Raw genomic sequence first — 13,863 nt, 5'->3', positions numbered from 1 at the left:
GGCCGACATATACGTGATGATGTGCAGATGACATATACGTGATGATGTGCAGAGTAAACACATACCTCGCAGTAGCATGTAGACTTTTGGATACTGGCCGGACGTACAAGTGAGCCGGAGGTGGGCTCCCTTATGTGATGAATACTGCAGCATATAGAAGAGATGGTCATCTATGGTTATGGTAGGATTTTACACAACTATTCTTTTTCTGAACTCTTACTCCACCTTGGAGTAAGAGAGGCATCGATTTTAACCTCCAGGTACAGCTCTGCATAAAGGCCTATCCATATCCCAGAATTCAAGAGACCTATCCCAAATGCTATGCCTCAAAAGGACGATACAGACTGTATCAGGGTGAGAGTTCTTCTGTAATCCCTTTTGAAAAGGGACAGATTGTTTCCATCCTGTCCTAGAACTCGGCAAATTTACATAAAACATTTATGGTGTCCCTCCCTGAAGTCATACCCTGGCTGCTGCATTGCACTTGGGTGATGTCACTTGTGTGATGCAACACTTCCTGCACAGTGGCAGTGAACATGATCAAACCTTTCCTTCACATCTCTGACTGGAGTCTGCATAGCAGATTTCTTTGTCTGGGTTGGTATCACTATAACACAAGGTGCTCAATTCTGGCTTTTCTAAGTGTCCTAAGTGTTCACCAAGGTGCTGGCTGAAGCCGTGATGAAAGATCTCCATGTGTTCCGTTACTTGCATAAATGGCTGGTGGTAGTCCACTGATGAAGTCCCTGGCTGGATCCTTCAGTGGGAACTTACTTGGTTGTTTTCCATTGATGCGAGCCTGCCTTTGTAGACCTGGAGACGGATACTTTTGTTATGGTCAGTCTGACTTGCAGTGTCTTGACTGTCTGGAAGAAGAGGCAACTGAGGGCTCAAGCTGAGACCATTCTTCAACATCTGGGTTTGATGGCTACTGTAATCTTTATGTTGCCCTTCCTACACATAGCAATGTGGGTGTTATAGTAGATTGCTGCATGTGAGTGGTTGAAGTTGTCACACACTGTTATTTGTTTGATGACAGATGTATGCTGATGGGCCCTCAGGTGGCAGGCAGATCCCAACATTGTCTGTCTACATCCTTTTCCTGCAGTTGCAGTTTTTACAGGTGCTGGTTGTGGATGCTTCACTGGCCGCATGGAAACCACACTTCAGCTTCACCACAGTTTAGCTGATATTGTGCCCTCCCCATACCCCCATCACATAGAGAGAGGGCTCCATATCAACCAGATAAGGCTATGAGCAGTCCTCAAGTCCCCTTACATTATTTAAACTAGCAGAGGAGCTCTCAGTGATGCTCACTGTGCAAATATGATCCCATGTGGCAATGGGCCACAGAGGCATTTTTCTTTCAACATTTCATGCAGAACTATTAAAGCTGCTTCTTCAGCTCTCTTCTGGACTTCTGAATTCAGGAACCATTTGTACATTTGTAGTCTAAATCCTCCCACGAGAGGCACCTAAAAAAATCATCCTGTTTACCATTCAGTAAAACACAGTTCTCTTGTACTCAGTATAACTTGGCAGGAATCGTGTAGATGTAAACTGTGGCACATGTGATAAGTACCATGATCTGTAGTGTATAAGACTAGATAGATTGGGGTTCTAGTCTCACTCCAGACCACTTGGAGCATGTGTGTGTGTGTATATATCCCTGCAAATGAATGGACATACCCTCATGGGCATTCCACTTGCAATGGTTATAGACTCCCTCTCCATGTCAGTGTGTCTCTGTAGCCTTCTTTAAGAGGAACGTGGAAGACTGGATGGGAAACAGAAAATACACCCTTGGGATCCCACCTGTGTCCCTGCTGGACAGGGGAAACAGGTGCTGACTTTGAGGGAACATGGACAAATTCTTGGCTAGGCTTATAAGGACCTCCGGGCCAATAGCCTAGTGACATCCTATGAATCTATGAAGCTTACAGTGAAATCCATTCTGTATTTGATCTGATAAAATCTAGTTAGTGAACGAAAGCATTTAACATACATGAATAAAGCTGAGTTCTTTTGGTGACTACGTTTGGTTGATTTATTTTTATTTTTATTATTTTAAAACTTGATAGTGATTTTTGAAGTATTAGACTGTTTCTGAATGCCGAATTTTAGTTAATTGGCCTGTTTTTGTATCAAATAATTGAAGGCAACTTGCTACTCTTGTACTGGGATTAGCTGTTCTCCTTGCATCTCTGATTGTGTTTACATTCTTCAGTAAAGGAGATTTACCTGCTCTTTCTCAACATTATAGTTGATTTCATACCTCAGCAAAAAGTTCAGGGGGAAAAAAGACCAAAATAGTTTCCTTCACTCCAAGATGGTCAAGAAAGGTGTGCTTTTCAAGCTGTCAGTTCCCTGGTGCTCCATGAAACTGTTCTGGTTGTAGACAAATTTCTATTGCCCCTTGGTTAGGCTAACAATCCGCTCCACCTTAACACTTGGCTACTGCTTTACATCTTCCAGTCCCACTTGGCCTTCCTGCAGAGGTGGAAGAAATAGCTGAGGCCACCAGGAAGCTGACCACCATTCAGTCATACTTTTTCTCCATGTGGCAGAAGAGTGCACAGTATTTCTCCATTCAAGTTAGCTTGCAGGTCAGCTGGCTATCTTAGGTACTTGAATGATTTTGGCCTCTGTTAGTCTGCAGTAATTTTGTATGCTTTGCTATTTCCAGCCATCATGACCTTGTGGAGGTATCCAACTCTTTGCTGCAAAAGGTTAAAGGCTTTACTGTGGCCCTCGTAACACTTGTTCATTTAATGAGGTCAAAGTCTAGGGAACCATGCCAGGATGTATGAGATTGACCCCAAGGGAAGAGAGATGGACTTGTCTAATACAGCACGTAATTCCAGGCAGTGGATGGATGTTCAATTCAGGCATCCTGAAAGACTGAAACTGGTGCTTTGGGTTGCCAAATTGTTTGTGTTGCAAATTGTTTGTGTTGCATCTGAATACAAGTGCCCATTACTTTGGATCTCCGTTGTATTTGAAAGCATACATATGCCATTGGGCCAGCATTGTAGGTCTTGTTTTGGTGAGATACAGTTCAGACCACAGTAAGGGAAGGGAGTTAGGGAGTACACAGTATTCTATTAAGTCCAGCAAGATGACAGCTGGGATTTCCAGCTGCTCTTCTTCTTTGTTGTCTTCTGATACTGATGAGTGGGTAATGAATGAACTGATACAGTGATAGAGAAACTGGATGGTTACGATGGAAGAAGAAAAAGATGAAGTAAAAAAATGTTATGACCTGGTGAAGGACAGGATTGTGATATAACACTGGCCAGTCAAGCATTTCTGTAACGGAATTCATTTTCATCCACTATTGAAGACACCTCCCCATGGGAATTGTAATTTATTGTTGGCTGGCTAGCCTATTTCCTGTTATTACCTACTGGTTCAGTGGCGTTGAAGATTGATCTTGGAAGAAATTTTTTCTAGTGAGCATCATTTCTCCTCACAGGATATTGGAGCTACAGACATATATATTTAGGGTATTTCACAAGTATCCGGTATTCCTTAAGACCAGCCCATGTCTTCTCATATTTTTTTTCATTTTTTCTGAACCAATCCATTGATCTCCCTGTTTTCCCTTAACAGGGTGGATGCCAGAGGAGAGAGAACCTTTCATACCTGAATGTGCACTGACATATTTTGCCTGAAACAAGTAAATCGGTATAGGATGGTGGAGCATCTGATTGTCATCTTTGCTTAGAATAGGGAAAGGATGACTGTTGCTATCCAAACCTTTTTTATTGGAGTTCTGAATGCATTATCTTTATGATCTGACAGCTTGTCTCCTATTAGAAAATGGTGTTGTCAAAAACCTATAAATGTTAGAAGTTTTATTGTCTGCCTCAAAAATATTTCAATCATAGACATCTGTTCCGCAGCCACTTGATCTTCAGTTCCTGCCATCAGTAAGCAGTATTGGCTTCACTATGACTTGGGACTTGGTCTTTTTTTGGTGCATCCTTTCATCCTGGTGGATTTTACTGTTTGGTATTTGACCTATCAAAAAGGGATCCCCAAATTTAGCTATAACCTTTCAGTTTATCTTTGAAGGATCTCACCCCTGTGGATCACTAATACTATCCCACTTAATCCTTTTTCACTTAGATGACCCCTTCATCCATCCTCGGATGTTGGAGTTACATGTAAATCAGGTAAGTGTATACTTGTGTCTTACTAGTTAGAGTGAAACTGTCAAATATTTATTGTTATTTAATATGCTGGAAGTGTGCACACTCGCATACTGGGAAGCATATTGGTATGTTCTGTGTCTAGGCACTTTAAGTTTGTAAGCATGGTGTCAAGTGTGCATGTCTCTGAACAGGAGCTAAAAAGAAGTGCCCAAGTGTGATAAGCGAAGAGGATGAACCTAAATACTGGACCATTAAGGAAAGTCTCCTTGATTAACTGATATGGTAAGAACATATCTGTTACTTGTGTAACCAGACTTATGATTCCAGGGCATCCCTAGAGATAAGCATTGTTGCTTAGTGTACCATAAGCGCAGTTAATAAAGAATTACAAAAATAAGTAAATAACATTGCATGTTGAAAATGTTCCTTCATAAGACATGCTTGACATCATAGTCAAAATAAATAAATACAAGATGGCAATATTAGAAGTTTTATTTATTTATTTTTAAATGCTGTGCACTTCTGTTATAGTGCGAACCTGAGATGTAGTAGTTGCTAAGCCAGAACTGTTTTCTTTAGATGACTGTACTTGGATGACTGCTAGCAAAAGAAGACTTGTAGATCCCACACTGATTAGCTTTTTATTTGTCATCCCACTTAGGCTGTACTTTACAATGACCGTTCTGTATTGGAGAACCATCATGCAGCTGCTGCCTGGAATCTCTTCCTGTCTCAGCCAGAGTACAACTTTCTTGTTAACCTTGACAATGTGGAGTTCAAAAGGTTTCGTTTTTTAGTGATTGAGGCAATCCTTGCCACAGATCTGAAGAAACATTTTGATTTCCTTGCAGAATTTAATGCCAAGGTTTGTAGAATAATTTGATTGCTTTGTTTAAGGGATAACCTTTATAGCTGATTCCATGATGTACATACTTTTGCTTTTTCATTAGTGCTATATGTTTGCTTTTACTGCTTCTGACTTATTTACCACCTCTGCTGCTTAGAAATATAAAGATCATCAGAGATATTGGTATTAAAATAATTTGGCAGGCATTAAACAGTCCTGCAATGTAGACTTTCTTTCAGGATTAAGATAATAACAGGTCCTTGTTTGTACAGTCTGCTTTTCCTGTCCTGGAAAAGCTGGCATGTGTTGTTTGCCATAGCATTTTAAAAGGCAAGTTTTATTATGTGGTATTTATGCTTGTTTATTTCACCTTTCTCATTCTTTATTTACTATTTCTGTCTGGAACAGTTTTTGGAAATTAATACCCCCCCCCCCACGTAGACTGTATATTGGGTTACTGCATTTCCGAAATGGTGTATATTTACTGATGAGGAAGTAGACTTCATTATTTACCATACTTTGTGATGCTGCACGTTGATTATCATTTGTTTTCTGTACTTTTGTAATATGCTCTAAGTAATACAAGCCTGTTTCAGTTTTCAGCTTTTTTCTTATTTTGGACTTGATTAAGGAATAATTGTAATTTGCAATGTTTAATGATTTTGAAATTTGAGACTTTTCTTTAACAGTTAAAGTAAGGAATGGACTGATGAAGAGACCTTGTAAACCTGTTGTTTATGCACTTAGTAAGTATAGTCCCTTAGGCAAGATTAGAAGAGAATAAAATAAAATCAAGTACCAGAGTGATAATAGTCTTAGGCAAAGTAGCAAAATAAAAATACAACAAAATTATTGCTGTGTATATATATATATATATAAATGGTACAGTTATCCAGTAGTTATCCGGGTGTGTGACTTTCTGCACATTGTATTTTGCTTTGATGTGTTTAGATATTCTCTCTCATTTTTGTTGATGAAAACTGTACAAGTGCTACATTGGAAAATATTTTGTAGTCTGAGCTGCAGTTAAAGTAATTGGGTATTTAAATGGGAGTCAGCATTACTCTAATGTATTTAAATACTTCTTACTATTCCCTTTTCGGATAGGGACTTGGCTTCATCTTTTTTCTGTTGTGCTGTAACTATGTCCCAGATATTCTTGAGTTCTGTATTTTGTTGCCTTTTTCTGGCTGCACTTGTTGATGGCTCCCTTTCTGCATCTTTCCTTCCCTTTTTATCTGAAAATTCCCAGATAGAAATGCAGTACCTCTAGATGTGTGTGTGTGTGTGTGTGTGTGTGTGTGTGTGTGTGTGTGTGTGTGTGTGTGTATGTATGTGATGCGTTAATACCAAACTAGACCCAATGCTTTCTGTGATAACACCATCCTGTGAGTTTACTGCATTAATGAGTGGAGGCTTTAAGAAAATCTCCACACTCTGTATGCAGCCAGATTTAGTTTTGGAAATTGTAATACTTTGTACATTCTTAGCTTTTGGAAAAAGCTAAATCATTCTAAACTGAAGGCAGTCCCTCACAGTGAAGCACATTTAAACTCGTTTTGTTCCTTATAAGCTGACTAGAAAGTACAGAACTTGGTACCACGTGGGTAAAGTGGATGCAGTCAAAGACAAGATGGGATTTTTGTTGCTGGTAGCTTTTGGAATACACTTTGTAGTTATGTGCAGAACTGCAAATGTCTAGGATATAGTCTTTGTATGCCATATTAAACAGCAGTTTACTGTTTAATATTTGTTTTGCATCATTTGGTCTGGACTTGATGTTCTTCGTGTTTCACTGTTAGTCATTACATTTGGGTTGTCTGCTTGCAGGTAGCCCTCAGTCAGCCTGATTAACAAAGTTTTGGGTCCTGCGTTGGTTGCTGTCCCTTCTTCCATGACATCAGGTCGTCAGAGGTATAAAACATGCAGCCGACGCCATTACCCCAGTCTTTCTTGCCATGTGGTGCCCGAAGCAGAAACAGTTCGCAAGTGCCGATCGGCCGACTCTTGAAATTTTCGTTTTCGAGTTTCAAAAGCAAAGTCTTCAACTAAAGCCAAGTACCCTGTTGGGGAAACATTTTCTTGCTCCTTACCGATGTCAGTAAAAGTTAATAATTGCATTACTTGTGGAAAGCAAATACCTCATAAAGATTTTCATTCGTACTGTATTCCTTGCCTAGGCCCTGACCACTATGTACCTTGCTGTTTGTTTTGTGCTTTATTTAATCAGTGCACTATCCATCGACAGTATATTTTCACCTCTAAATATTTCGGTTCTCGATTTAATTATCCAGAAATGTCGTCGGTTAGCCATCCGACTAATGGGATTCTGAAAAAATACAAAGATGAAGACAGAGACAGGCCACCGAGGTCCAAAACTGCTGAGAATGCTTCTCCTAGGCCAGTCGCCAGTTCGCCGGCACTCAGTTAAGCGCTTTCGCAGCCCCTGATACCCGCTACTTCTGATTCGCAGGCCTCTACTGAGACCCATTTGGAGTCTGGTATGCCGCGAGATGCTTCAACTATGGAACCCGCGGATGTCTCTACCTTGGATGGGTCTGGAGCCACTGTGCAGGCAGCTTCTGAGGGTGTAATCAGGCCTACGGACTTGCATATTAAACCGACGCCTCCTTTTTTACTTAGGCCTAAATCTCGATCCATGTCTAAAAAAAATGATGCCCGGGCCACATGCTCAGGCCTCTAGGCTTAAAAAACAAATGATAAGAATGGCTGAAGATCTAATAACTCTAATCAGGGGTAGCCAACCCCCCCTTCTAAATGGCCTAAGACTAAAGTTGATTATGAATCTTTTGATCAGGATTGTTTTTTCTGATTCTTCTGATGATCTGGATTTGCTCTTATCTACGTTTGAAGATTCTGATGCAGAGGACTCCATTCCCTCTGCTTCCCCTCCTGAGGATTTTTCTTTTGGGGAAAACTTACATACTCTAAGGGAGCATTTCCACTGAGAAAGCCAGAATTTTTCTGATTAAAAAAAGAGGCTAAGGGATTTCCTTCTCCTACCTCAGCATAGGCCTTTAGCTATTCCTCCTGTACTGGACATTGTTGATGCTTTTTCGGAATCTAGTTTGGCCCCTGATTCCCTGCCTCCTGCTCCCAGACAGATACTACAGGGTCCCTGAGTCCCACAAGTTTCTTTTCAAAAATCCTATTGTGGATCCAGAGACTATTTCACAGGGGCCCAAGGGCATTAAGGCTTTTACTGCTAAAAATCCTAACCCTTCTGATAGAGACTCCAGGGTGCTGGATAGATGTGGTAAGATGGTTTAAACTTCTGCAACCTTGGCCATTAGGGCTTTAAACTGCCAGTTTCATATGCTAAAGTATCAGCAACATATTATTGAAAATGACTGCTTAAACAGAAAATGATATTGATTCCTGACTGTGTGGAAAATAAAGAATTACAGGATTTAATGCATTCTGCTGAACAAGTTGGAAAACATACTTTGCAATGTGGTTTTGATTCATTAGAGGCCTCTTGCAGGGCTGCTGTTACTGGGTCTGTGCTCAGAAGGCATGCTTGGCGTAAGGAGCAGTCTTTGCCTGATCATGTTAAAGCTAAATTGTTGGATGCTCCTTTAAATCAGGACTGCCTGTTTGGCAACAAGGCTGAGGAAGTTCTTAAAAAGATGGAAGATAAAGCTAAATCTATGCAAACTGTTTTTTACAAGTTCGGCCTCCTAGATTTAGTAGGCACTGGCCCTCTAAGAATTGGTCCTTTCCAGCCCCTTCCAGGTCTTCTCAAGCCAAACCCAGGCACACCAAAAACCCCAGGTTTCAGTCCCAGGGGACGCGGAGAACTAAGCAGTGGGAGGCCTCCACTTCCAAATCTGGGAATAATAAGACTCCCCCCCCTACGGTAAACTGTCTCAATGACTTCCTTTTAAAATTTCCAAACACTTATCAGCTGACTGCCCCTTTGGGGGAAAGATTGCTCTTCATGCAAAGAATTGGGAACTCATTACCCAGGACAAATGGGTATTAAATATAGTGTCCCAGGGATACAGATTTCACTTCCACACATTGCCAACACCAAGTGAGTGGCCGGACCTACCACCAAATCAGTGGGCAGAGGCCCAAAAACAAGTACTTTCTCTCTTAAGCATGGGGGCTGTTCAGCTGGTACCAGAAGAGGAAAAGGGACAATGTTTCTACTCAAGACTTTTCCTGGTACCCAAAAAAGGCAATTCATGGCATCCTATCCTGGACCCGTCTACTCTAAACACCTTTTTGGAGATTCCAAAATTCAAGATGCCAACTTTTCACCAATTACTTTCCATGCTAGGCAAAGATGCTTGATTGGCAGCACTAGATTTAAAAGAAGCATACCTGCACATCCCAGTCAGGGAATTTTGCAGAAGATACCCATGCTTCAAAGCAGGCTACTCGCACTATCAGTTCTCTGCACTGCCCTTTGGCTTATCTACTGCGCCCATGATATTCACAAAGTGCCTAGCTCCAGTTATTGCGTTTTGCAGGCAAAGAAATATTCAAATATACCCATACCTGGACGATTGTCTAATTCATGCAGAAAGCCAGGACATACTTTTGAATCATCTGGCCTTTGTAAAAAGGGTTCTAACTTGTCTGGGGTACACCATAAATGAAAAGTAATCACACCTGGTACCCTGTCAACAAATTATATTCCTGGGAGCAAGCTTGAATACAACTTCCCAGATGACTTGCCTCACGCCAGAGAAACAAATTCATTTGACAACCTACTTCAAACAAGTGGCCACAAAAACCCTGCTATCTGCAAGACAAATACTGCAAGCCTTGGGGTTCATGGCCTCCTGCATTTTTCTAATTCCATATGCAAGACTGCATATGAGGAAACTACAGTGGTATCTTAAAAGCCTATGGTGTCAACATTCTTAAGACCTAGAAACAATGATTCCTATCATACCTTGCCTATGCCTAGAGTTACTTTGGTGGGCAGAGACCTGCCACCAAAACAAGGGACTGCCTTTCACACCACCCCCTGCCGTCCAAACCCTAACAACAGATGCATCAGACTATGCATGGGGGTGCTCACCTGGCAGGGAAGTGCATTCAGGGCAACTGGAACCCAAGTCAAATGCACATGCATATCAATCAAAAAGAAATGTTAGCTGTACAGAATGCTCTGACAGCTTTCAAGGACCACATTCTTCCAGGACAACTAATGGTAAAGACGGACACCACTGTTATGTGGTACATAAGCAGGGGGGTGCACATTCTTACCCCCTCTGCAGACTAGCCATGACATTGTGGAACACAGCCTTGAGCTACCAAGTGCACCTACGAGCTCAGTTCCTGCCAGGAAAATTAAATACACTGACAGACGGACTAAGCAGAAACCCCATGGACCCAAACGAGTGGAAACTGGAACCAAGGATTTTCAACATGTTGACAAGCAAATGGGGGACCCCAGATATAGACCTGTTTGCCTCTCCACAGAACTACCAATTGGACAAATTTTGTACAAGGACTCCCCACAAACAAGCCTGGAAAGTGGATGCTCTGTCCTTCAGCTGGAAAAACCTATTAGTCTATGCCTTCCCCACTCTGCCTCTGCTTTCCAAAGTACTACTAAAAATCAAAAAGGACAAACCAAGGATGATTTTGATTGCTCCAGACTGGCCGCACCAGTACTGGTACCCCCTCCTGCGCAGTGTGTCACGGTTATCTCTGTGGCACCTGCCTCAGACTCCTTCCCTGCTGTCTCAGCAGGAGAACCGGATTCTGCACCCTCAGCTTCTAACACTGAACCTTGCAGCCTGGCTAATTACTTAATCTCTCCTTTACCATCCCTCAACAAACCTGTGATGGATATCATTTTAGAGGCAAGGAGGCCTAGTACAAGAAAATCTTTTGCTGAAAAATGGAAAAGATTCTTTGCCTAGAACCAATCTCAAGGGATGAGCACAGCAACGCCCAATTTACCTCAGATAACTGAGATGCTTCACAAGGGCCTGTCTTTTTCCTCCATTAAAATCCATGCCTCAGCCATTTCAGCTCATTATAACACAGAACCTCCCCTCTTTTCTCATCCACTGCTCAAGCAGTTCCTCACAGGGGACAAAAATTTGAGACCACCCAGGAGAGCTCCAACCCCAGCCTGGGACCTTAACTTTGTCTTGGAGAAACTCACTGTACCTCCTTTCGAGCCAGCTGCTACTGCAGACTTAAAATTTCTTTCTTGGAAAACAGCTTTCCTTTTAGCAATCACGTCAGCTAGAAGGGTATCTGAATTACAGGCCCTTATGGCAATGGAGCCTTTCATCATCTTTCATGTGGACAGGGTGTCCCCTAGAACCAAGCCATCCTTCATGCTCAAGGTGGTATCCAGTGTGGCTCTTAATCAGTCCATTTATTTGCCAACCTTATTTCCCAATCCACAGAATAAAGGGGAACGGATACTGCATTCCTTAGATGTGCACAGACAACTTAGATTCTAGTTGGACAGGACTAAACCTCAAAGGAAATCTGAGCAACTGCTGGTGGCATTTGCTGCAGGGGCAGAGGGGAAGGCTATTTCAAAGCAAACCATTTCTAAATGGATAAGCCATTGCATTCATTTCTGCTATAAGCACCATGGAAAACCTATCCCCCAGGGGATCAGACCTCACTCCACCAGGGCTGCATCTACCTCTACAGCCTTTCTCAGAGGCGTCCCTGCCAGGAACATTCTAGAAGCTGCTACCTGGAGTTCTGTACATACTTTCACCAAGTGTTATCATTTGCCAATTTTCTCTAAATCCAGAGCTGGCTTTGCCACTGCAGTCTTGCAGGGCCTTATAGCTGGCCCTTATGCTATCAAAAATTCCTCCTCCCAACCATAGCTTTAGGATTCAACAGGGAAACACGAAGAACATAGTACAGTTGTGTACACTTACCATAAATGTAGATGTTTGAGTGTATTCACTGTTGCAGTCCTGGTTACCCCCCCCCCTCCAGCCCCCAAACTTCTTTTGGCTATACCTCTACTTTCCTTTACTATGCTTAAAAGCCTTTTTGCTGTATTTGCTTTTTTGTTGAAGGTATATCCTTGTACTCTTATATTTTATTGTTTCCCATTAGGGGGGCACCTGACATCTGGGGCAAGAAAAACTGATGTAATGGCGTCGGCTGCATGTTTTATACCCCTGACGACCTGACGTCATGGAAGAAGGGACAGCAACCAATGCAGGACCCAAGAGTTTATCAGGCCGACAGGAATACCTGCAAGCAGATAACCCAAATGTAATGACTGCAACAGTGAATGCACTCGAACATCTACATTTATGGTAAGTGTACACAACTGTACTTTCTTTTCTTTACTGAACTGCATGTACTTGTACGTTACTTGCTTTATTCTAGTGTTTAGTATTATTACTTACATTCTTCTTTAGCCATTTTTGAGTTATGTGCCCATGTAATCTGAAACAAAGTTAATGGTAAGTGGATTGGCTAGTCAGTGGTTTCAGGCTGTATTGCTGTTGATGTGTTTCTTTCAGTGAGACTTGTAATTGACATATAAGCAGGATTGGCAGTGAGCCACACTGTTTTTTTTTCCCAAACACATTTATTGAATTATCACTTGTGACATAGGCAGATTTACATTCATATAAAAGTAATCAAATTGTATTAACATAAACATTATACTTCACACATATATTGCTCTATGTCATATAACCTAAGCAATATTACATAAATTATTCAATTCCTGCCTTTTTTTAAAACAGGAAACCTTCTTATTAAACCATCACTTACTACATAGGCAATCATACATTTATATACATGAAAACAAACCACACCAACACAATCCTAGTTGCAAGCATTTTACATCACAAACCATATTGACACACTCCCAGTTGCAAACATTATATATCATCTACCCAATCTTTCTCACTCAAACTTTGCATAGGTCATTCGCACTGTGTTGATACAAATACGGATTTATCAAAATGTGTTACTTCAGTATTTCGTCTTGTAAAGAGACAACAGTAGTCACTGGGGAGCATTGCCCAGTGAAGATAATTAATACATTGAGAGGAGGTGCTGCCTTTACCTTTAATAGGATAATTCTTGTAGAGATATATTTCTCGAGATCGGTTTGTGTATATAATGTTTTGGTGAGATTTTAATGAAGACGTGAGATTGGTTGATGATACTACTTTTAGGTGTAGGCATCTGCTGGTGGAAAGGAAGGATAGAAGAGGTATATGTGCAACAGTGAGAATTCATCCATCCTGTGCATCATAACTCGTATAGCAATACCATGAACACCTGCTGTTACAGTTTTCTTGGTACTAAGGGATTGTAAGTGAATTGCCAGATCTTTCGTCCGTGTCACCTACACACATCTATGCGCAGTTTAGACCTGCTAGTCTGCCTACAGCATGTTTTTGGGATGTGGAAGGAAACAGGAGTACCTGGAAAATACTCAGATGACCACAAGGATGACATGCAGACTCTACACAGAAGGCAACCCCATCTGAGCCAAACTGCAGAACCTCTTGCTTTGAGGGGAATGATGCTATCCACTGTGCACCTCCTTTGTTTGGGAGTTAAAACAGAATTAAATGCCTTGTACTTGATCACACATTATGCAGTTGGAGCTGTGAGACTCTAACGCAAAGTATCCATTTGTAGTGTACTGCTTTTGAACACAGTGTTGTATTGCAGTTGCTAACAATGCCAACCTCTAGGTGCTTATCACACACCTTGGAGCACTTAGAATAGAAAGGCACTGTGATACAATTTTTGTATCACTGTACAAAAATGTTAAATCACCTGGTAGTATTCATGTATTGGAGCTACCGAGAATCAGGAAATCACTTGATCTTACTTTTGGGGATTCTTTCTGGGCAGTAT

The 13,863-nt window shown here is 41.4% G+C and overlaps 1 protein-coding gene across 1 annotated transcript in view; it reads left to right on the top strand.

Annotated features, from left to right (window-relative positions):
- PDE3B (phosphodiesterase 3B) overlaps positions 1-13,863 on the top strand; it is a 1,918,808-nt gene that overhangs the window by 1,840,569 nt on the left and 64,376 nt on the right. Inside the window, exon 13 of the mRNA XM_044082789.1 lies at positions 4,819-5,022. Within this exon, the coding sequence (XP_043938724.1) occupies positions 4,819-5,022 (204 nt within the window). The remainder of the gene's footprint in view (positions 1-4,818; positions 5,023-13,863) is intronic.

The sequence above is a fragment of the Protopterus annectens genome, chromosome 9.part0 (genome assembly GCF_019279795.1).
Source record: "Protopterus annectens isolate FY-2018-M chromosome 9.part0, PAN1.0, whole genome shotgun sequence".
Lineage (NCBI taxonomy): Eukaryota > Metazoa > Chordata > Ceratodontiformes > Protopteridae > Protopterus > Protopterus annectens.
This window is presented reverse-complemented; position numbering and strand designations above follow the sequence as displayed.